General features: G+C 47.0%; 1 protein-coding gene across 2 annotated transcripts in view; it reads right to left on the bottom strand.

The window, feature by feature from the left end:
• Positions 1–22,577, bottom strand: part of SPATA13 (spermatogenesis associated 13) — a 351,830-nt gene extending 329,253 nt beyond the window's left edge. Inside the window, exon 1 of one of the 2 annotated variants that reach the window (XM_058689759.1) lies at positions 22,245–22,577. In XM_058689759.1, coding sequence (XP_058545742.1) covers positions 22,245–22,256 — 12 coding nt within the window. In that variant the 5' untranslated portion in view covers positions 22,257–22,577. The remainder of the gene's footprint in view (positions 1–22,244) is intronic. The other variant, XM_058689767.1, reaches the window with a different exon arrangement.
• Positions 22,578–25,415: the final 2,838 nt, after the last annotated feature.

Raw genomic sequence — 25,415 nt, 5'->3', positions numbered from 1 at the left:
ACATTGGGTGTAGAGATTACATAAAAAAATAAAATCTTTAAAAAGGTGTGTGGGGGAGTGCCTAGGTGGGTCAGTCCAACCTCAGCTCAGGTCATGATCTCACAGTTCGTGAGTGTGAGCCCCACATCGGGCTCTCTGCTTGCTGTCAGCATAAAGCCTGCTTCAGATCCTCTGTCTCCCTCTTTCTCTGCCCCTCCCCCCCTCAAAAATAAACACAAAAATAAATAAAATTTAAAAGGGGGAATCACTTTATAAACAATAAATCTGACTCTGATGCACACACACACAAAATACTACTAAACAAAAAAAGGCATGACCAAGTGATATACTCAACATGGATGAATCTCAAAATAACGTTGAGTGAAAGAAGGAGTCAGACAAAAAAAAGAGTTCATGCTGTTTAATCCCTTATATATGTAATTATAAAAAATAGAGATTAATCTATAGTGACAGGAAGCAGATCAATGTTTGTCTGGGAATGGGGGTATGGAGGTGGGATAGATTACCAAGGGGCATGAGGATACTTTTGGCAGTAATGGATATGGTCATTATTTTTATTGTGGCCATGTCATGGGTGTGTACATAAGTCAAAACTTACCAGACTGTACACTTTATATGTGTGTGATTTCTGTTGTACGTCCATTATACCTCAATGTTTAAAAAAAAAAAAAAAAAAAAAAAAAGCAGAGGTAAAACAAAAATGGCGACAATCTCCATTCACAATATTTCCAGTTTACACTTAATGGATGTTTAAATAGACAAAAAAAGAATTATTTCTAAGAGGTCAGATTTTTCTCTTAACCACAAATGGTCTTTACAAGAGTAATTAGAAACCCAGAATTAATATGACTTAGTCCATTATTTACTGTCCTTAAAAGAAATAGCAAGGACTCTAGGCTGCATTTTCCCACCCATAAAATGGGAATAAGGACACCTACCTACGGGGTTATCTGGATGGGCCCAATGTAACCACAAGGATCTGTATAAGGGGAAGAGAGGGGCAGGAGAGCCAGAGGAGACATAACTATAGAAGCAGAGGTCGGAGTCACGTGATCACTCCCTGTGGAGGAAGGGGTCATGAGCCAAAGCATGCAGACCGCCTCCAGAGTGTGGAAGAGGCAAGGATATGGATTCTCACCTAGGGCCTCCAGAAGGAAAGCAATTCCACTGATACCTCGAATTTAGCTTGGTGAAATCTCCCCCCAGAACTGTAAGATAATAAATCTGTGTTGTTTTAAGCCATCAAGTATGTGTTTTGTTACAGCAGCTAGAAGAAACTAATACATAACCTATCCATAAGCCTTCATTTCCTCAAAGACCACCATCAAGGGTCTGTTCCCTTCTAGAATGAAGATCTCAACTCCCATGCATCTCCCAGGTACCACATCAACCTGTTCAGGTAACCTTGTAGCTCTGCACTTAACCTGCTCTCCAAACATTGCACATTCCTCTTTAAAAATGACGCTCGGATATGGGCAGAACACATGTTATACAGTACATCCCAATCAGTACTGGGAATAATGGATCACTAATTCCCATCCAAATCAAGTCAGCCTCACTCTTCAGGAATTCTCATTGCCCGAGGGATGAACACGTCCATTCCTTCCCTCTTAGGAAGGCTGCCAATTTGAATTTGTGTCCTCTGTACCTTCCTATATTCTTTTCAAAGACTTAACTCCTTTGTTCTCAGCTGCAAATTCACACACTAATTAAGACCACCTTCTTCATTGCCCAGCCTTTCACCATTATGTTGCTTTTTCAGCAGATTTTGGTATGAAGAACCAGGACTATCTAGATCTCAGAATGTAGTTATTATAAATACGATATCAGGGGCGCCTGGGTGGCTCAGTCGGTTGAGCGTCCGACTTTGGCTCAGGTCGTGATCTCGTGGTCTGTGAGTTCGAGCGCCACGCCGGGCTCTGTGCTGACCGCTCAGAGCCTGGAGCCTGTTTCAGATTCTGTGTCTCCCTCTCTCTGACCCTCCCCTGTTCATTCTCTGTCTCTCTCTGTCTCAAAAATAAATAAAAACGTTAAAAAAAATTAAATACATAAGTAAATAAATAAATACGATATCAGATAAAGACAGACATAGCGTCGCATACTTATTACAAAAGGAAGACCCCAGTCAGCCTCAGGATTGCATTTTTGGGCTGAAACTGTCCTCTTCTTTTAAGGCCACCTGCCAAAACTGAGTGATTTCTGTGGCTCTGCATCTGGGCAGGATTCATTTCGAGTTATCAGTATAATCGATGTTCTAAAAATAAGACAGAAATAATAACAAGTCTAAAACCCAAGACCCAGTGGTGTTGATATTGATGTTAAACTGAGTTAAACAGAATTCATCAAAGGACAACACTGAACCCTACTTGGATCTGATCAAAGCAAACTGGAAAAGCAAAATCATCTTTGACTTCTTTGTGTTCAAAGATCATATCTTTCTTTGTCTTTCTAGGGACCAGAAGATCGGTCATGCACGATAAACCATTTCAACACATGATTTTTTTGTAGTTTTCCAAAACGAATTCACTAAACTAATTCACCTGCATAGTAACGATTAAAGCAAATACTTTGTAGATTAAAGCAGATACTTTGTAACCTTCTCCCCATGCAAATTTAACTTTTAGTCTGCCTTACAGGCCTAGCATGTAGGGCTTGGTTACAAGCTATTTTCTCCAGATAGGGGAGAAGCTATAGGAGAAAATCTATTGCCTATTGCCTAATACCAGTCTACTTTTCTGTCTCCAGAAATTAGTACTATTTTCTTCCTTCACACTCAGAGACACCAGTTTTGCAAAGCCAATCGATCAACCGATACCAAAAATATCGATTTTGTTAAAGTCACTCTACATTCGCTTCTTCCGTCATTACGCACCGAAGAAAAGGAAATGCCAACATTTTCCATCTGAAGCCATGAAAGACAGGCTCCCAATTCCCTGTGGGTGGGACCTTCCCACCACTTAAAAAGAGTCACAGAAGAGTCACTGCTAAGAGATGCCTTCAGAATAACACCGGCCAATCTTACATGTAAATCTCCTCGACCACATCTCTGTTTTTATTCTGATAGAATCACCCTCTAGCTTTCACTGAGTCTACTCTCTGGAGCCATGACAGGATCTGCCAAGGTCCTCCACTACAGGTAGTCCTTAGAGAGTTAATGTCCATTCATTACGAATGGACAGTAAGATACGTTTCAAATTCTTTTTTATATTAAATATAATTTACTGTCAAATTGGTTTCCATACAACACCCAGGGCCCATCCCAACAGGTGCCCTCCTCAATGCCCATCACCCACTTTCACGTTTCAAATTCTTAACAACCGTATGACATAAGCCCGTACAGGACCTTTAAAAATATTTTTTTTTAACATTTATTCACTTTTGAGAGACAGAGTGAGCAGGGGAGAGGCAGAGAGAGAGGGAGACACAGAATCGGAAGCAGGCTCCAGGCCCTGAGCTGTCAGCACAGAGCCGACGCGGGACTCGAACTCACGGACCGCAAGATCCTGACCTGAGCCGAAGTCGGACACTCAGCCAACTGAGCCACCCAGGCGCCCCTAGGACCTGTCAAATTATAGTTTTGCCAAAAGTTTGGTCAAAGGTGATTTTGTGAATCAGTATTATGGTATGAAGCCCCTAATACCTTTCATAGCAGTGAAATTAGAGAATGTTCCCGTTAGAAAAAATTTCCCAGTTGGAATTTAGAATGCCAGGGATACATCTCCTTTACCCCTAAACTGCAGCAGCCTGCCCCAAATCTGTAAGAATGGGCTCTGACACCAAAACTTGGCAATCACTTCGTAATCGAGAAGAAGGATGTTTCGTTGCAACTGCTTGTTACTTGTCCAAAAAAAAAAAAAAAAAAAACCAGATTGAAGAAGTGTGTAACACACGGCTCCCAGACTTCAGAGAAGCATCACCCACCTTCCAAATGGACAGTGCCTTGAGCACAGTACGAGGATTTCATTTCCTAAATCTGTTGTTCAAATGTTCAACGCCACTGACTGCTGTGAGTAGCAGGATGGGGGGGGGGGGGGTAATCTCTGGGGAAGCACCCGGAGGCCCCATCAGGAAGTAATCCCAGCTGGTTCCTCTCCACCTTGCCAGAAGATGGGTTTTTCTAGGTAAATTCCTTCTCTATCTTAGCATTTGTGGGTTTGAATCTATGGCTCAAGAACGCAGTCCCGGTGGTGTGTGGGGCAGGGTGAGGGTGGGCACGATAAAGGGACATCTACCAGCTCCCTGGCTGAGAACGTCACGTGCAGGATCTGGGCACCAAGCACTCGGCATCCGTGAAACAAGGTCAGCCTTCTTGAGATGAGGCGTTACCTCTTATTTGCAGACAGGCCTTCTTGCTATAAACTCTGACAAGGGAAATGTGTTTAATTCTATGCATAACACAGTGTGGGAAATCACAGCATTTTAACACCATTTACACCAGCCCCAGACTAGTTAGTAGTGGATCAACTAAAACCATTAATAAAAATGTAGTAGTCCGGGGCGCCTGGGTGGCTCAGTCGGTTGAGCGTCCGACTTCGGCTCAGGTCACGATCTCACGCTTTGTGGGTTCGAGCCCCGTGTCGGGCGGACAGCTCAGAGCCTGGAGCTGCTTCGGATTCTGTGTCTCCCTCTCTCTCTGCCCCTCCCCTGCTTGCACTCTGTCTCTCTGTCTCCCAAAAATAAATAAATATTTTTTTAAAACGCGGTACTCCATATAAAACCACTGCCTTCACCTACAAATGTCACCGACCCTGGGATGCTCTGTCCTTCCACGGAGGCACTAGGGTGTGCGCGAGTCTGCAGGTGCAAAGCGTGGGGCTTAGGATTCTGAGCTGCCACGGTGGGCCACGTGTGGGGAGTGTACGCTCACAACCTTCCATAGAGCTGGCTCACTTCACCCTCCGCAACTCAGGTCGTTGGCTTTTTAAAACTCCATCTTTTCCAGTGCCTCCCGCTCTTCTCTGAAGGCACAGGTGACTTCACCACATGTGGTCAGTAGATGACGTGGGCAAAAAGTGGGACATCCTACCAAGAAATAGAACGAGACAAAGAGTCGCTCTGGGAAGTGCCTTTCAAAAATGAACACAGACAGGTTCAGAACAGGGAAACCCAGAGTCACTTTAAATATACAGCAGCCTTCCAGACCTGCAGAACTCGAGTTCACCTAAACTAAGACATTGACGACTACAGTCGATAAAGAACCAAAGAGAGGGGTATTGCTCAGCAATGGAAGTCTGGAGAGAATGCAGATTAGAAGAAGGAGTGTCTCTGCACGTGGGGGGGGGGTAAGTTTCTTTATTTTGAGAGAGAGAGAGGGAGAGAGAGAGAGAGAGAGGGAGAGGGAGGGAGGGAGGGAGAGGGAGGGAGAGGGAGGGAGGGAGGGAGGGAGGGAGAGGGAGGGAGAGGGAGGGAGGGAGGGAGAGGGAGGGAGGGAGAGAGAGAGAGAGAGAGACAGACAGACAGACAGACAGACAGACAATGCCGGGGAGGGTCAGAGAGAGACAGGGAGAGAGAGCATCCCAAGCAGGCTCCACGCTGTCCATGCAGAGCCTGATGCGGGGCTCGATCCCAGGAACCGAGAGATCATGACCTGAGCCAGGACGAAGAGTCGGACGCTTAACTGACTGAGCCACCCAGGCACCCCGAGACATTTTTCATGTGTTAACTCAGTTTTCTCAACAATTCTAGAAGGTAGGTTCTGTCATTAATCGTCTCAGTTCTGAAGATGAGCAACCCGAGGCACAGATGGACTAAAGGAAGGTACGTGACGAGGTGACAAAGCCAAGATGCCAGAACTCCTACCCGCTACACCATCCAGCCTCCTAGCCCCTTGCTCCTGTCTACACAGTCACGAGGCGATCTTCCAAGCATGGAACCGGGTTCCAATCCTCACTTCGGTCGGCCGTCGGGTGGGACTGTGGGCTGCCTTCGAGTCCAGTCCTCTTGGTGACTGTCCCTCAGATGGCAGTCGGCCCTCCAGAACTCTGGGGTCTTCCTCAGCCCCGTGCTTAGCTAATGGGAGGCCACACCTGCAACTGGGAGTCGCCTTCCTGGTGTTGACCAGTCATGTTTCTGACACACCTACAATGTTCCAATTTGTCCCGGTTCTCAGCCCCAACCACGGGGGGACCTTTAGAAATGCCTGGGGAGCTTTTAGAAAAATACCAATTATATCAGAATCTCTGACCGAGGGACCCACGGACTGGTATTGTTTTTAAAGCTCCCTGCGTGGTTCAACAGGGAGCCAGACCGAGAACAACCCTGTCTAAGTCTCAGATGACTTCGTCCAGGGGCTTATCAGGGGCCTGAGCATCTGTACTCATCAGGGTTCTCCACAGAAGCAGAAACAATAGATTTTAGATAGACAGATACATAGATAGATCAATCGATCGATCTCTGGATCCATATCTATCTATCCAGAGAAAAACTGTGTATTATAAGGCACCGGCCCACTTGATCGTGGAGGCTGATGAGTCCCGAGATCTGCCAGGTGAGTCAACACACCGGGAAACTGACGGTACAAGTCCCGGTCGGAGTTCAAAGGGGAGAGAAGACCGATGTCCCAGCTCCAAAACAAGCCGAGAGGGCAAAGTTCCCCGTGCTCCAAGTTTTCGTCTATCCAAGCCTTCGGTGGATGAAACGAGGACCACCACGTGGAAAGACCATCCGTTATGCTCTGCCCACCAGCTCCGATGTTCATTTCTTCCAGAAACGCCCCCAGAGCACACCCAGGATACTTTCACCAAGCATCCGGGCACCCTGTGGCCTAGTCAAGTTGCCACATGACATTGACCATCACACCCTGTCTCAGAGTGTTCTTCTTGTGCAAGGTCTGTCCTGTACCCACTAGGCGTCTGCACACTGAACCCCAAGTGGTTATGTTGTCACTTCACCCTGTAGGGCATCGGCTGTCGAGATAAATGGTTTCCACACCTTTCCAATTACACATCCCTACAAGGAAATTTTTTTACATTCTGTATGTCCCTAAACACATTTTTAATTCATTTGTAAACTACATTATTTCTACTGGACGTAGATACACGTCTGATATACCTACATATACACGTACCTACGTATACACGTGTATGTGTATGTGCATGTATGTTGATGTATATGCGTGTGTGTATACACACGTCCTGATGCCTCTGTCCACCCCAAAAGGAGTACCACCCACCACTTTGGAGATTACAGGTATAGACACTACATTTGTCTCTGGTGACAGTGTTTTGTACTATTCATTCTCTCTCTCTTTTATGTTTATTTATTTATTTGAGAGAGAGAGAAAGGCAGGGGGGGAGAGAGAGAGAGAGAGAGAGAGAGAGAGAGAGAGAGAATCCCAAGGAGGCTCCACACCGTCAGTGCAGAGCCCAACTCGGGGCTCAAACTCATGAACCATGAGATCACGACCTCAGTCGCTTAACCGACCGAGCCACCCAGGTGCCCCTGGACACCTCAGCTTTTTGTGGGGCCAGCGGCAACAGTGCCTGGAACATACTGGCAGAAACGGTAACGACCAGCAGCCCCAGCGTGGGGCACGCTTATGCAGCATCATGAACGAGTGGCTGACACTATTACTGAGCTTCTGCCATGTGCTAGAAGCACTTTTCACACACGTAGCCGAGACTTCTAGCAGTCACCTCACATGGACACACGAGACGTGTTTCCCAGCACTCTGCAGCCCGAGGGTCTAGCCAATGAAGTGTGACCTACCGAGGTTTGTGTGCCGTGAAACCATCTTGTGAGGGGCTGTCATAATCTGCTCACAGGCCGCTTTTTCTTTTTCTTTTTCTTCAGTTTATTTATTTCGAGAGAGAGACAGGGAAGGGCAGAGAGAGCAAGAGTGAGAATACCAAGTAGGCTCCATGCTGTCAGCACAGAGCCCAATGCAGGGTTGGATCCCGTGAACCGTGAGATCGTGACCTGAGCCGAAATCGAGAGTTGGATGCTCAACCCACTGGGCCACCCAGGAGCCCCGACTTTTTATTTTTCTTAAAGAACTTCCCCCAAATGGTGTTCTTTCCGGGCCTCACCATACCTGCAGCCACCCCTACCAACACCCTTCCCTGGCCTGTGGGTGGGGCATCAAGGCCTCAGGGTCCCTGGAAATCACCTGTTGAAGGTGCCGGAAGCTCCAGGAGCCCAGATCCCTGCAGACTTTGTAGAAAGGAGCCGCCCACCGCTGACCGGTAACATTTGCCTTTGGCCATTAACAAAGCAATAAGCTTTTCCTGTGTCAAGACGCTGAAATATCAGGGTGGGGGGGGGCACCTGGGTGGCTTAAGTGTCCGACTTCAGCTCAGCTCATGATCTCACAGTTCGCGGGTTCGAGCCCCATGTCAGGCTCTGTGCTACCCTAAGTGGGGGGAGCAGAGCTGACGCACACCCGGGCCATGGCTCCTGGACACTGGTGGGGGCCGAGGATCGCCTGGGGTCAGGAGCACATAGGGGAGCGCCAGCTCTCTGCTTAATACCAAGTACCCAGACCCGGGAATGACAGGGAGGGAGCGCTCTGAGCCTCAGTCATCAGTCCACAAGGGGCCCGATTATTTTACCGACCTTGTATCTTACTGTGAACGCTTATAACTCAACCCGTGTAAAACACTCAGCAGAGCGGTTGGTTTCTGAATGTAAGCCGCTATGGTTACAATAACCCTGTGGTCCTCATGATCCTTTCCTCCTCCTGTTTGGGGTAACTTTATATATTTACATATTTCACTATACTAAAATCTTCGTTCTGGATGAGGACTCACTCTCTTCATGTAAGAGCTTTCTTCTCCGAATCAAACAAAAACAACACTCCTTCCAGCCCCACCACTGAGTGCAAAGTCTCCCTAATCTGATCTTCTAGAAACCGAGGTCACAATAGCTTGAATATTCAGTTCTCTTGGTATTATGGAACGAGAAGAATATTTACCTCTTAAACAACTGTTCTCAAAGAATGCTGCCTTTGCTCCCAGAGGCAACAGGAATCACGTCGTTGTAACCCTCGCTCTTTTTCCTCGTTGGCCTTGCCATGAAAACTAGTCCGATCGGCTTATAGAGGGAGAGAATAAAGGAACAGCACCAACACAGCGGGCCACTGGGAGGCTGGGACTCCCTAACTTCGCAGGTGAATCCCCCACAGAGGAGAAGTTTCTTACTGACAGTAAATTTCCAAGCAGACAAGGTGAGCAGTAGGGAAGTCATTTGAGAGTGTCTTAAGCTCACGACTGGCTTGCTTATTTTATTTTATTTTATTTTATTTTATTTTATTTTATTTTAATTTTTTTAACGTTTTATTTATTTTTGAGACAGAGAGAGACAGAGCATGAACGGGGGAGGGGCAGAGAGAGAGGGAGACACAGAATCGGAAGCAGGCTCCAGGCTCCAAGCCATCAGCCCAGAGCCCGGCGCGGGGCTCGAACTCACGGACCGTGAGATCGTGACCCGAGCTGAAGTCGGACGCTTAACCGACTGAGCCACCCAGGCACCCCTGGCTCGCTTATTTTAGACAGAGTCCACTGATGTATGACCTTTCCTATTTTTTACTGTTCTGCACGCTGGTCAGACCCAAAGTCCCAAATCAATGACTCTGTTTTGCAAACACAGGCTTCCTTGTCCGGAATCAGCCCCAAACCACACTTACATGTCAAAGAGAGGATGTGACTGTATTAAAAAGATGGGACTTTTGTCCTCTAACTAACAATTTGTGTGATGGCGTACTCAAAACCAATCCCCTCCTCAGCTGACCACCGCTGGGATCTCTGCCCCAGGCCTGTCGGCCGCAACCGCCCCATACGGCTCGCTCCCTGTCTGGGACCCTGCCCAGAGTATTGGCAGGTGGCCTCTGTTTCCCTGCTGCCCAGTCTAGACCTTGAGCGACCCTCATCCTCGTGTCGTGCTCATGACACCAGCAGGACATTAAGCAGACAAGAGTGCAGCTAACCTCACCCTCTTTTCTTGCCACACGGATGTCAGAATTTGCCGGGAAGCCATTCAGCATTTCACTACGTAACATTATCACAACCCACTCACACGTAGCAGCACCCCGTGCCCAGAAGACCCTCTCCTTCCGCTCTCCAGGCATCTTCCACAACCACTCATCCGCGGATTTGACGGGCAATGCATGTGTTTAGTTGTTGAGGCCAAGGTGGGAAACAAAGGAGGCCTGGTCCTCCTCCTTGGGCACTTACGGCCTGGTGGGGAGTACCTGTTTGTACAAGGAACAGGCCCTTACAGTACAGGGGGATCATGTCAGATGAGGGACATTCAGGGACCCAGGAGAAGCCACTGACTCAGACTGAAAGAGTGTCAGGCAAGACTTGCCGGATGGGAGAAGCGTGAGTAGAAGTTTTCCAGGTGAAGGAGGTAGAGGGAATGGAACAGGGGAGGACATTCCAGAAAAGTCAATGTGCACTGAGTTTGAGGAACTGAAAGATTGCGAAGGGAAGTGGGAAGTGTGGAAAAGGGGGTGTGGAGAAGGAGGGAACTGAGAGGTAAGTGGGACAGGCCAGGGCGCTGGCCTCGGAGGCCTGCGTTAAGGTTTGAGTTTTATCCTAAGGGCAACAGGGGACCATCAAAGGGTTTTAAAGAGAGATGTGCCGCTCTGATTTGCATTTCGTAAACCTTACCCTTGGCTCTAGATCGGAGAACTACAGAACAGGGACGAGTCTGCAGGCAAAGGATCAGCCGCAGGTTGCTGCAGCAACCCAGAAGAGCTCAGATGCTGAGGTCTGGACAAGGCAGCGGACACAGAGTCACAGAGTGGTGGACACATGGGAGGGATGTCGGTGATAAGCTGGCTGGATATGAAGGCGAGTGACCATCTGTCTTAGAAAATCCAGCCAGGAAATACAGGAACTTTGTGGATCAAAGGAGCGAGTCCAGAGCGGGCCCTGTTGAGTTGGAGGTATCCAATATGGACTTAGCTACATCGGGTTCGCAAAATGAAATTTAACAACATGCTATCTTAGGTCGTTGTTTTTTTCAATACATACCAAGTTGTTTATACACCCACCTTTCGAAAGATGAGTAAATCCTAAACAACATTGAAACACATCGTAGGGGCACCTGGGTGGCTCGGTCGGTTAAGCATCTGACTCTCGATTTCGGCTCAGGTCACGATCTCACGGTGTGTGAGTTCGAGCTCCGTATCAGGCTCTGCGCTGACAGGGCGAAGCCTGCTTGGAATCCTTTCTTCCTCTCTCTCTCTGCCCCTACCCCATTCATGCTCTCTCTCACTCTCTCTCTCGAAATAAATAAATAAACTTAAAAAAAAATTTAAACACATTGTGAGAAGTATTTATAATGTTCTCACAGAGATATACTTTCTTCTGAATATGACCACTTCAGTAAAGCCTCCTACAACATCAGATGGTCTCTCCCCTTAATAATATTTATTGTCATGGAGCCAGGATTTGGTCACTGGTGTTGAAAAGCAGGTTTCGCTATTCTTGGACAAAGCTCCTGTTTCATAGCACAGCTCCAAACGTCTCCCACAAGCTACATTAAGCATGCCAAACAAAAGCAAATTTTTCAACAACAGCCAATATAAAGCGGAGGGAAGAAAAAAACTCAATAGCCTAATTGAGAAATGAACAAAGGAAATGGAGATAGTCCCAGTAAAAAAATAAATAAATACGATGGCCCTAAATCTCGGAATTCACTCGGGACAAGAGAAATGCAAATTGCAACTATTCTGAGACGCGATTTTCCACCATAAGATGAACAAAAATGAAGGAGTTTGGTAGTGCTCTGTGTTGGTACAGAGGTAGGGAAACAGTCTCTAAAGAGTATGTAAATTGGTATAATTTCCATAGAGGGCAACTGAGTAATGGCCCCCAATTCAATAAGCCTATAACATTCTTTTGGTCCACACATACAATTATTCAACCATTAAAAGGCAATGAAATTCTGATACACACGACCACATGGATGAACCTTTGGCACGTTATGCCGAGTGAAATAAGCTGGACACAAAAGAATAAATACGCAGGATTCTATTGTATGAGGTAGCTAGAAGAGTCAAAGCTAGACGAGTCCAATTCATAGACACAAGAAGTAGAACGGTGGTCACCGGGGACTTGGGGGGGATGAGCAGTTGTTCAACGAGGACAGAGTTTCAGCTGGAGATGGATGGTGGTGACATTCACACACCAGTGTGAATGGACTTAATGCCACCGAACCGCACACTTTAAAACAGTAAGTTTCGCGGGTCGACTGGGTGGCTCAGTTGGTTGAGCGGCAGCCACCTGATTCGGCTCGTGAGATCCAGCCTCATGTCAGGGTCCTGGCTGAGAGTAGAGCGGGCTTGGGATTCTCTCTCTCTCCTTTTCTCTCTCTCTCCCTCCCCCACTCATGCTATCTCTCTCAAAATAAATAAACTTTTTTTTTTTTTTTAATTGTAAATTGCAGGGGCGCCTGGGTGGCTCAGTCGGTTGAGCGACCGACTTTGGCTCAGGTCTTGATCTCACAGTTTGTGAGATCGAGCCCCACGTCGGGGTCTGCACTGAGTGTGGAGCCCGCTTAAGATTCTCTCTCTCCCTCTCTGCCCCTCTCCCCCACTCTCTCTCTCTAAAAAAAAAAAAAAAAAAAAAAAAAAAAATATATATATATATATATATATATATATATACATACATACATACAGTTTTTACAAGAAAGTCTTATCACTGGTCAACGTTCTTTGAAAATTCTTTCCTTTTTCTTACATTTAACAGAAAGAGTGTTTAGTCAGTTTCTAAAGGAATTTTCCCTTTTCTCTTCTCTCTCTCTTTAAAAAAAAAAAAAAAAAAAAACAGGTTCTCCCTGCTAGGGGCATTTTAATTTTTATTATTACCCTCAATACCTTAGTGTATGGCTTAGAGTGTGGCTTTGAAGACTGGCCAATTTGAAATTAAATTTTTTACATCTGTTATTTATTGTGGGGGGGAAAGCTACTTATACTTTGGATCATCAAAATACCACGGCTTTCAAATCCAGGGCGTTTCCCTCCTAATTGGTCAACATTTAATTGCATAACCAAATTCTTACTGGCCAAATCATGTCCTTTGGGGGGGTGGGGGGGGTAAGTGCCCAAGTTGGTTAAAGGCAAACATTGCTGGGCAAATGATTTGTTTGGGCAGATTGCCAGAGCTGACGGTGATTAATACAGTTAACTTCGAAAATGCGTATGCTTTTCTCCAGAGAATATATTCCCACAATCAGAGGAATTGTTGATTTTCACATTATTCCAACTTTCTTTCCTCCCACTAAAAATGTGGGTACCTTATAAGTCGTGTGGCTCCTAGCTTCCAAATCACATATTTAAGAGCTAGACAGGAAAAAACACTTTCTTTTTTTTTCCCCCTGAGGTTCGATTAGTTCATTTAAAATATAAATCTAAAATACCAACATTTAGGGGCGCCTGCGTGGCTCAATCGGTTGAGCGCCCGACTTCGGCTCAGGTCATGATCTCACCATCTGTGAGTTCGAGCCCCGCGTCGGGCTCTGGGCTGACAGCTCGGAGCCTGGAGCCTGCTTCCGATTCTGTGTCTCCCTCTCTCTCTCTGCCCTTCCCCTGCTCATGCTCTGTCTCTCTCTGTCTCAAAAAAAAAAAAAAAAAAAACCTTATATAAATTAATTATTAAATAAAATACCAACACTTAAAACTTTTCAAATTTCATGTTATGTTTTCTATTTTACACTACTCATAACTGTGTAAATACACGTATTTACACGAGTACAGGTTCTACCCTCAATGATCGTCGTACTTCACTTTGTATGGCTTCAGTTCACTGCACGGGGAGATCCTTCTATGTTCTCAATCAAAGGAAATTAATTACAAGAATCTGGGTTGAGGGTGCATCCTGAGATGTCCTACTGGAGACGTACTCTAATGACAACCAAAATAGCCCACGACCTTGACATTTGTACAGCACTACGACTGCTGTTTGCCCTCAGGGCTTCTCAAAGCTGAGGTCTCCAGCCAAGACAGAAGCCAGGGGCATCTGAAGACAATTACGTATTTACAAAGCCATGAACTGAAAGAATCCCTTAAGAAAAGCCGCTAACTTTCACCTCTAAAGTTTTTGCTGTAAAGACTTTCCCAACGTTGTGTTTGAAAACAGATTGGTAACATTACCATCGACCAGTAGAGTCCCATAGGGTCACTGGAAAACTCATGTATAGAAGGCAAAAGGACTGATCGTTGGCAAGCATGTGGTATTCTTCGGGAAGGCACATTCCATCCGAGGCTGTCTTTTATTTTTTTTTTTAATTTTTTTTTTCAATGTTTTTTATTTATTTTTTGGGACAGAGAGAGACAGAGCATGAACGGGGGAGGGGCAGAGAGAGAGGGAGACACAGAATGGGAAACAGGCTCCAGGCTCCGAGCCGTCGGCCCAGAGCCTGACGCGGGGCTCGAACTCACGGACCGCGAGATCGTGACCTGGCTGAAGTCGGACGCTTAACCGACGGAGCCACCCAGGCGCCCCTGAGGCTGTCTTTTAGAAAGAGCAGAATTCCAAAACAGTAAGGAGCCTTAGATATTATCTAATCAAGCCCCTCCTCCCGCAGGTAACAAATGGTAACCTCTGGAAATTTGGCTCACTGAACATTTTTTAATTGGTATTAGACACAAGACTTAATGCACATCTCCCAACCCTCCAGTAATGCTCTTTGCTCTTACACCTTGGCCGTCCAAATAAAATTCTCGTCGCACCAATCTTCATGCCACAAACACTTTGTGCAATAACAATACATTTCACTTGTTTGGAATTTGGCACACAGTTTCCTTAGCAATAGATACACAAAGACATCCCCGAGCCAGCCCCAAATACCGAATGTATGCACACGAAGCAGTGGGATGCATAAAAACCAAACAAAACCACCTGCAAATCTAACACCCTAGAGCTGAAATTACTGTGCCACCTTGAAATGCGAGGAGCAGTGATGGCATCTACTCTCCCTGCTGGGGACTCCTCCAGTCCCAAATTCCTGCCCATCTTCAGGAAGGGAGGAGCTGGCTTCCGGTGGGTGAGGAGTGCAGAGCCTGGGGCTTCTGGAGGATAACCCCAAGGGGCACTTCCGTATCTGGAGCTGGCTTCCCAGTCGCCATGTTTATTTTCTTCCCAGTCTTCAGATGACGGCCAGTTGCTGCCGCCCCACATTCTGTCTAGGGTTCTGGACCAGTGTTTTTCTCCTCTCTGCCCTGCTGTTGCTTTCAACACAGTCTCATAGTCATATGTTGCCTACATATCCTTCTGTCCTTAAAATGCATACTCAGGCAGTCTTTTTATGGCTTCCCAAGGGTTTATGACTCCTAGCAATGAGGAAAGAGATTGGAAATGGTTCTCTTTTCTGCTCCTTCAACCCAGCCCCTTCTTTCATTTCCTTCAAATGGTGAAGAGTTTCCTCCAGGAGTAAGAAGGCTTAAAATCCTACGACCAGATTCACCCTGGTTTAAACACATTCAAAAATCGTATTTCTTGAGCACCCTTACTGGATTGAAGCAAGACTCTGAAAAGCAGGAAAGGGCCTGGACTTAGAGGGTGGGGGAGGCGAGAACTTGAAGGAGATAGGCATCTGCAAAGCCGCAAAGAGGAAGAAAGATCTAGTTCTCTGGCCACTGAGCCCCACCTGAAGCAGTCGCTCCCGGGGCTGCTGTATGTCCAGGAGAGCCCCCGGCAGAGTCTTCAATTGTGCTTTCGCATTTTCACGTCTGTTGACCCAGAACTCGAGGGTCGGCTACTTGAGGAGAAAGACGACCTATCTTCTCATGCCCTCTCAGCACTGAGGACACAAGTGATTGATGCATATTTGTTGACTGCCTGGGAACTTCCAAGTCACTGCAAGGTCATGATTTTCTTCAGTAACGCAGCGGAATGAAACGTACTTCCCTGTACCAACATCCGGGGAAGTCGTAAGCAGCCACGGACAGTAGTGTTTCCTCACTCTTTACACATGTGTGTTTGGCTCTTTTCTCCTCACTCGAGGCAGCGCCTCGGGGGCCACCTTTTCACGAAAAGGTGTTCCAAAAGCAGCTGTGGAGCAGGCCAAGTCACCTCCCGGACCTGTGTCAGCCGACTGGCACAACTGACCAGTTAGACCAATGTCTTGCTCGAGTCAGAGGAGAGACAGGTTTTGCCCTTCAAAGCTGACTTTTCAAATTCCAGGTACTGGCATCGATCCCTTTACTAATTAAGTATGCACTGCTCTGGGAAACAGGCACTCTTTTGGGGGCTGGGTAACAATCGCTACTCCACACAAGAACCTGTTTCTGAAACCGCCCATCATGGAAAGCTACTGGATCACACCCAAAGAGTACGTTTCGAAAACTTCTAGTATTTCCTGCAAAAACTCCACTGAGTTTTTGGATGCATATTCTTCGGTAGGGATATTTCAGAAGACGGTCCAGGGTCTCATACTTAGGCATGACTAGGATGGTCCCCAAAGGGGAACAACTCAGGGAGATGCCATGAAGGCACAAATAACAGCCCCACGATTCTAGATGGTGAGGGGTAGCTCTTGTGAGACCAACAGAAACAGATTCCTAAAACAGTGGACAGAGCCTCAGTTCAACTTACAAAAATGGGCCAAGAAGTGATCCTATTAAAATTCTTTTAGGGGCGCCTGGGTGGCGCAGTCGGTTAAGCGTCCGACTTCAGCCAGGTCACGATCTCGCGGTCCGTGAGTTCGAGCCCCGCGTCAGGCTCTGGGCTGACGGCTCGGAGCCTGGAGGCTGCTTCAGAGTCTGTGTCTCCCTCTCTCTCTGCCCCTCGTGCTCTCTCTCTCTCTCTCTCTCTCAAAAATAAATAAACATTAAAAGAACTCTTTTAGCAACTCACAAAATAGTACATGAAGAAAAGCAGACAGGTATGTTTCACCTTTTCTGAAGGCAGAACATGAAGTAATGAAGGAAGTCAAGGAAACACAAGTACTTTGAGATTCTGATGATTGGTGAGATACAGAAACTCTTACAGAGGCAGAAGCCTCTGGAATTTTCTTTGGCCAGCTTGAAACACAGCACTGGCTCCCACCTTTGCAAAGCAGTTTCTGTGCTTTGGGCAAGGCACTGGCCACAAGCCTTGCAGGCTTCCCACTCGTCCCTGCTATTCTATGACCACAGCGTTTGAATAATTTGAGTCTCTGCAACACATTCCAATTATAACCTTGTTAGCCGCTCAGTGCCTCAGGGAAAACTTTCCAATTCTCCTGGCTACCTTCCAGAGTCTGAAGTACAATGCTGAACATATCTTGCTGGAAATAAGCGTGGAAAATGCCATTCGGAGAGAAGGTCGACCTAGCTTATCTCCATAGCTGTGAGGGTTGTGAAATCTATACTTCACGGTCCTTCCAGTATTGTGAGTCCATTCTTATGGGATTCAGCATGCCATACAGGCAGTGCATAGGACTCAAATCATAGGCACTCCACAGCTCAAAAAAGGCAGAGAGATCAGACCTAGCTGGCAATGGGATCATCATCAGTTTCGTCCGCCCTTGTCAAAACCTGACAAGGCTTGAGGCTGGCCCTCCAGAGGTGAGAGCGAAAATCAAGTGAGAAGCAAGCTAAATATAGAAGAATTCACTTCTGAATCTCTCGTTGTTACTTTATACATCCAGTGGGGTATGCTGATGTAGACATATTTGCCGCGACTTGCTCAAACATTTATTTGTGCCAGGAGAGAACACTGCCAGGAATAAAGCAACTGAAAGAGGTCTCGTCTTCAGAGCTGTAGACCAAGTTCACTCTTCAAAACTAATAGGTTTAAGTTCTAGCCCTCCAGGGCCTCAGAGTGTGACTGTATATGGAGACACAGTCTTCAAAAGGCAGTTCAAGGTAAGAGGCAGTTAAGGTAAAATGAGGTCACATGGGTGGGCCCTCATCCAAAATGACAGGTGTCGAAGAAGAGATTGGGACACAGACATGCACACACACAGAGGAAGACCGTGTGAGGATACAGCAAAACGACGGTCACATGCGAGCTAAGAAGACTGGTACCGGAAAAACACAACCCCGCGGACACCACCGACCTTGGACTTACAGCCTCCGGAGCTGCGGGACAATAAACATCTGTTGTTTCGATCAGCCGGTCTGTGGTCCTTTGCTATAACAAGCCTGGCTAATACACGCGGCTCTCCCAACCACCAATTCTGCACACCGGTTCCTTCTTTCATTGACTTCATTCCACTTCCTTTTGGTCCACTGAGCCCCTCTCCGTGTCTCCTCTTCTTCTGCCCTGCCTCTGTCTGTATTTGTCTTTTTTTTTTTTTTTTAAATTCATTTATATATTTTGAGAGAGAGAGAGAGAGAGAGAGCATGAGCAGGGGAGGGGCAGAGAGGGGGAGAGAGGGAGAATCACAAGCAGGCTCCGCACCATCAACAGAGTCCCATGTGGGGCTCGAACCCGTGAACCACGGGATCATGACCTGAGCTGAAACCAAGCGTAGGACGCTTAACCGACCGAGCCACCCAGGTGCCCCTGTATTTGTCTTTTAAAGGAGGGTCTCTCGGGGCGCCTGGGTGGCTCAGTCGGTTAAGCATCCGACTTCGGCTCAGGTCACGATCTCGCGGTCCGTGAGTTCGAGCCCCGCGTCGGGCTCTGGGCTGACGGCTCGGAGCCTGGAGCCTGTTTCAGATTCTGTGTCTCCCTCTCTCTGACCCTCCCCCGTTCATGCTCTGTCTCTCTCTGTCTCAAAAAATAAATAAATAAATATTTAAATAAATAAATAAATAAATAAATAAAGGAGGGTCTCTCCACTTCTTCCCAGACAGACACGGAGCTTTGGAAGGCGAGAGGGAGAGAAGGCATCTTGTACTCTGAGAGGCTCAGGCCCCGAGAGCTCAGAGGTGCATCTGGTGGGCGAGGGTGTAGTGCAAAATCATTTGATTTGCATTGTAGTGCAAAATCAGCCTCTCTGGCTGACTCTGACCAAGTCTCAACTTCTCTGAGTTTCTACGTTTCCGTATATTAAAAAAATTAGTGATGGGAATTACTGCACGGTGGCTGTGAGTTTCAATTAAGATAAAACATTGGAAAATATATACCAATCACTGTAGCTCAGTTTTTCTATTTGTAGAATACATACTACCTAGAAGTTAGTATCATATAATATAGTATCATTTTAAAAAATCAACAAATATTTAGAACTTCTGTGACTCTAAATATTATATATTTTAAAGGATTACTTCTATTCTATATTTCATCGGCCTAATAAAGTTTCCTTTTGCTTCTCTTGCTACTTAATATTGAGAAAGGATGTTGTACTTGGTATTAAAAGATGAGTTCTAAAGACAGAAAAGACCTGGTTCTTGCCTTCACGGATCCTGTAAACCTATTTAGAAAAGTAATTTTTACAGTAAAAAACACTTATAAAATCAGTTCACAGTGGTTCTCGGGGCTCTGATCAGGTCAAATCAAGTACCTACCTGAACTTTCTCAGACAACATCCCAGAGAGCCATTTCCACCTATCGCCTACTAAATGGCCTGCCAGCAGAAGTTAATAAATCTGATGTAAAAGATTTAAAATTAAGAAAGGTAATAAAAACCTGAATGCTAAGTAGTGCATTTTGTTTGAAAAAAATTTAATTCCATACTCATTTGTAAAGAACACCTTAATACACAAGTATCTCTAATATTCTTTTTTTTTTTCTAAGTTTATTTACTCTGAGACAGAGAGAGAGAGTGCGAGAGAGCCAGGGAGAGGCAGAGAGAAAGGGAGACAGAATCCCTCGGCACGAGGCTCGAACCCACGAACCATGAGATCATGACCCGGGCCAAACCAAGAGTCAGACACTTAACCAACTGGGCCACCCAGGTACCCCAAGTATCTCTAATATTCTTAAAACTAGATTCAAATAATCAAATTCTTAGGTTTTCATTAGCTTCTCAGGAACCCCTGGAAAAAGATGATTGACAATAGCAACACTCCAGTGGGAAAAATGTATATTCTTCAGAAATGTAATTGTTATTTAACTTTAGGAATATCTGACTGTGGGAGCACCTGGGTGGCTAAGTCGGTTAAGCGTCGGACTCCTGATTCCAGCTGAGGCCATGATTCCAGGGTCGTGCCCCGCATGGGGCTCCACACTCATTGTGGACATTCTCTCTCTCTCCCTCTGCCCTTCTCTCCAGCTCATGCTTTCTCAAAAAAAAAAAATCTGACTGAAAACATCTCAACCAACAAGAAAACCATGTATTTTTTTTTAGAAATTTACACTCACTATTAAGAATAATCAAAATATGGGGGGTGAGAGGGAGGGCAGGGTGGGTGATGGGTATTGAGGAGGGCACCTTTTGGGATGAGCACTGGGTGTTGTATGGAAACCAATTTGACAGTAAATTTCATATATTAAAAAATAAAAAAAAAAAAAAAAAGGAAAAAAAAAAAAAAAGAATAATCAAAATATGGTAAGTTGGGTGTGTAGGAACATAGGGATAAAAGGGTTTAATGCTTCAGAAGCATGGCGTAGCAGTCAGATTTGGATTGCGATCCCGACTTTACCACTTAACGAACTGTAAGACCCGAGGCAAATTCCGTACTTTTCTAGTCTCACCGTCCTCGTGTCTTGAATTAGTGCATTATTATGTCTGCCTTGGATGAGCATAGCTGTGATCAGTGCACCCCTCCTGGCCAGCAGAAGGGGATGTCTTGGGTGGAATTTCTAAACGAGAATGTGTCACAGTTGATTATAATTGCTTCCTAGCCTTCTCCTCTTCCTAAAATGTAAACTTTTATTACTATTATGTTTTTTAATGTTTATTCATTTTTGAGAGAGTGCACGCACATGCCCACATGTGGGGGCGAGGCAGAGAGAGAGGGACACAGAGGATCCGGAGCGGGCTCTGTGCGGAGGGCACAGAGCCTGACTGGGGGCTCAAACTCCTGAACCCCAAAATCATGACCCCTGAGCCCAAGTCGGACGCTTAACCATTTGAGCCACCCAGAGGGCCCTGGAAACTCTAAACTGTTTTAATTCAACTTTGTATGTCTCTCTCACCACTTAATCCTTCTCCTCCCAAGTCTGGTTCTGTATACAGCACGCAGCAAAGCCTAATAAACATGTGACGAAATAAATACATGAATAAATAAATACCACACAGACCATTTTAAATTGGGGGCAGAGAAAGAAATAAACCAGTGTGTGAAACACAGCTTAAGAACTGTTAACGGGTCAGTGTCTTCGGCAAACAATTAAAATCTGAGAAACAAACTAAAAACACCAAAAGTTACCCTTAGCTATGATACGATAAATGGGCAAAGGGGTGAGGGAGTAAAAAATATTACTGTAACTGCCAATCACGGCTCTAGAAAAGATCATTCAAATTCCTTTCCAATATTTTTTTTTCTGTATGCATGGCTACAACAAATAATCTTTGAGATAATGAGCCAAAATTCTCTGGCACATTTATATGTAAGAAAATACCCAATGAACTATTCTGTCCCCTGCTTTGTGAAATTCGTCTTTGTAAAACATTTTAAGATACAACTGTCTGAATATCTCACACTATGCCTGCTACCGACTGCATATGCGATCACTCTGCAAAGCTTTTGGTTAATATGTTGGAAGGGTGAAGGTCAATTCATTTTCATGGGTCCAAACCAGGTTCTGTATTTTTTTATGATGATAATTAAGGAATACTGAACAGCAGACGCTGTTCGGAAAACGAGGAAAGAGAATACTTTTCATGGCTATTGATTTGTTAAGGTGTTATCTTGTAACTTTTTCACGTCGACCATCAGTCCACAATCCAGTATTTTCGAAAACGGAGTATTAGGGCATTAAGCAGACGATAGAGCCTAGAGGCCTGATTCCCTTGCCCAAGGGCGAGTGGTGGCCAATAAATACACTTGTCTTGAGGACCCGGCGAGACAAGCGTTGGCTCCTCTCGGAGAGATGCTCGCGAACATTCTGCGTCCCCCCCGTCCCCCCCCCCCCAGCGCCCCTCCGTCGCCCGGCAACTCAGGCACGCCGCGGCTCGGCCCCGCCCCCGCTGCCAAGGCAACGCGGCCGCGCCGGCGCGCGGGCTTTGTGCCCCGGGCGCCCCGGCGCAGCAACGCGCGCTTGCCCCCTGCACCTGCTTGCTGGGTCGCGGCAACTTTTCAAACCTTAACCTCTTCAACCGCTCTGCCGGGTCTCTCACCCGGAGCCGCCGACCCCCAACCTCTCTCACCTTTGTTTCCGAAAAACTGTTCCACGGGCACAGGATTCCAGCCACCTGCTGCGTGGCGGTCCCTCCTCCAAACGTGAGGGAGAGGTGACAACCGGCAAGGAAAACCCACTTACCTTCCTCAGCATTCCTCCGCGTCGGCAGGGGGGTGGGGGTGGGGGGATGTCCCTGGAGGGATCGGACCGAGCCGCGCCGAGCTCAAAGTGTGACGGGAGTGTCGGAGACGCGGCAGGCGAACTTGGTCCCGGGCGAGCGCCGCCCCCGCGGCCCCCGCGCGCTCCTCATTTGCACCACAAAGGGCGGGGACCTTCTGGCCCCGCGGTCCGGAGACGGCTAATCCCGCCGGCGGTTGCCCTCCCGGCCGGGGTTCAGACGGGCTCCGAGGGGCTGCTCAGATGCCACAGCGCCCCAGCGAGGACCAAGTCCCCCAGTCCCCTCCCCGGGCGGCGGGTCGGACTCCCCAGGCCGGCGGCCGTGCTATTGTGCGCGGGGCCCCGGAGGCCGGGCGCGGGGCGGGGGCGGCCCAGGTTGAATTTCCGAAGAGCCGGGCTCTCCTCGCGCGCGCCCTCCCCGCCGCCCCTCGCTGTTGCATATTCATGAGAGGGCGGGGTCGCTCTCCTTCTCGGGCTCCTCCGGGCTGAAGGCGGCGGGAAGAGTTGATGCGAGAGGAAACGCCGAGAGGAGAAGAGCGTGGGGGAAAAGTGGCAACGTAAACAAACGGAGGATTCCTGTTTCACCAGTCGCCTGCGCTATACACAGACACTCACACACACACACCATTTCCCAAAGCCTGAGCTGAGCAAAGAAAATTTCAAGAAGGTCCTGTCTAAATGTCTTGGTCCTAATGATAGTATTAGAACAATTGGGATGAGTGTGTGTGTGTGTGTGTGTGCGCGCGCGCCAAGGATTTTTAACGATGATTTTAACTGTGTGCTTCTCAGAGAGAGCCATTGAAAATGTATACATGCAGACCTCACTGATTGCATTGATTCTATTGAATTGCATCATAATTGATCGTCTGCTTTTAACAGAGCCCTCCACCATTCCCTCAAACCCAGCTTTTCTGATTTATAAAGTCAATTTGCTAATGGAAACCCATTTTCAGGAAATAAAAATAGGGTGGGAAAAATAAGGCCTGAGGACCCTCCCTTAGGGATCGGGGGCGGTCTGAGAAGCTGCAAAAGCCATTGGCACTGAGCTGTTACCCCCACCCCCCGCACCCCCCCACCTCACCCCCCCCCCCACCTAACAAGCAGCCCTCCCGAAGGGTTTCTCTTTCCTTCCTGAAATATCCACCATGAGAATCATCACTAAAGCACATCCTGGAATTCAGAACCAGTCTACCACTTGAGGTACAAGCGGCTGCAAAGGTGATCTGAACAGACCCAAAGGTTCTTCTGGCCCCAAACAGATGCTTTCACCACCAGATTTCCCCTCCGTGTTAAAGTGCTACAGAAAAATCCCCGTTAAGATACAAACTTGTTAGCAGGAACAGGTGACCTGTAAGCATTACCCCTCAGCAATGGCAGGTGATTTGACTTAGGGACTTCAGAAATCCACTCATCCCACACATCCTCACTGGTGCCTGTCTACTGGTGGATGGTGAGTGCTGGGGAGACCACCGACAAAGAAACAGCCCAGGCCCCCGCCCTGGGAGCCTAACTTTGACTACAGAACAGACTATAAACAAACGAATAAGAGTCAGGCAGTTATTCTTGCTATAGAGAAAAATAAAGCCGTTTAGAAAGGCAGGTGTTAGAATCTCAGAGAGTATGGAAGTGCTGTGAATTCTCTGCTGGAACCGGCTGACACTACGTCCAGTTTTTCTGACGGGCTTTTAGGTCTAATCGGGTATATGGGTCTGAGGGTGCCTTTCTGAGTTTGTTGCCTTATCAAGCAACAAACTTGTTTTCAGCAGTTTTTACAGTGGGCAGAGGAAGTTCTACTGCTTTCGTGCACACAGAGGTTCGGAGGGTCCGACAGTGTTGACGGATCGTCAGCCAGCAGATACTGATGTGAGACTGGGCTCCAAATGCATTAATCAGCTGGGCAAGACGCTCCATTTCTGATTCTGGTTCCTCCGGTTGTCAATATGGGGAATAGTACCCACCTCAGGGGTCGCTGAGAATATTAAATGAGACAATGTATAAACATCAGAGGGCTAGCTAGCTGTTCCAGCAATTTCTCACTGAAGCCACTGGCCTTTAGGAGGATAGCCCTGGGGCATAGCCTTTGAAAGCTGAGGTTGCTTGATTGTAGGATTAATTTTCCTTTCCAATTCTTGCCACTCATTGGTAACTGATTCTTTCCCTACAAAAAGAAGTCGGCCGTGAGCGGGGGAAGCCTAATCTACTGAGGCACCCTGCTAGCCCTCTACCCACATGATCTCTTTGTCATAGCTACCACTAACCATTGTACAGATTCAAGAGAGGATCCAAGAGGTCAGTCTCCTCGCCAGCAGCACACAGCACATTACGTGGCGGAGGGAGGATTGCGATCCTTCACCCTCAAAGCCCCGATGTTGCCCACGGCCGTGGCCTCCTTCAGGGCACGTGCTACTTTAGGCAGCAACAAACCACTGCGAAGCGAAAGGAAGAGGTTCTCGTCGTTGGCCATTCTTTAATAATAGAATAGCTGTCCCGTTGGTGGAATGCACCTGGTGTAGCCATTCTGGAAAACAGTATGGAGGCCCCTCGAAGTTAAAAGAACTGCTCTGGGGCGCCTGGGTGGCTCAGTCAGGGAAGTGTCTGACTCTTGGGTTGGCTCAAGTCCGCGATCTCACAGTTTGTGAGTTCCAGCTGTGCTGACAGCATGGAACCCGCTTGGGATCCTCTCTCCCCCTCTCTCTGTTCCCCCCCTCAAAATAAATGAGTAAACTTAAAACAAATAGAACTGCCCTATGATCCAGCAATTGCATTACTAGGTATTTACCTCCAAGAATACAAAAACACTAATTCAAAGGGATACCCTCACCCCGGTGTTTATAGCAGCATTATCTACAATAGCCAAATTATGGAAACAGCCCAAGTGTCTACTGACTGATGAATGGATAAAGAAGAGGTGATACACACACACACACACACACACACACACACACACGCAGTGGAATACTATTGGCAATAAAAAAGAAGAAAGTCTTTCCACTTGCAAAGACATGCATGGAGCTGGAGAATATTATGCTAAGCGAAATAAGTCAGTCAGAGAAAGACAAATACCATACGATTTCGCTCATATGTGGTGACTAGAGGGCAAGTGGAGGAGGGAGGGTGGGGAAAATAGGGATGGGG

The sequence above is a fragment of the Neofelis nebulosa genome, chromosome 1, assembly GCF_028018385.1.
Source record: "Neofelis nebulosa isolate mNeoNeb1 chromosome 1, mNeoNeb1.pri, whole genome shotgun sequence".
NCBI classification, from domain to species: Eukaryota; Metazoa; Chordata; class Mammalia; order Carnivora; family Felidae; genus Neofelis; species Neofelis nebulosa.
This window is presented reverse-complemented; position numbering and strand designations above follow the sequence as displayed.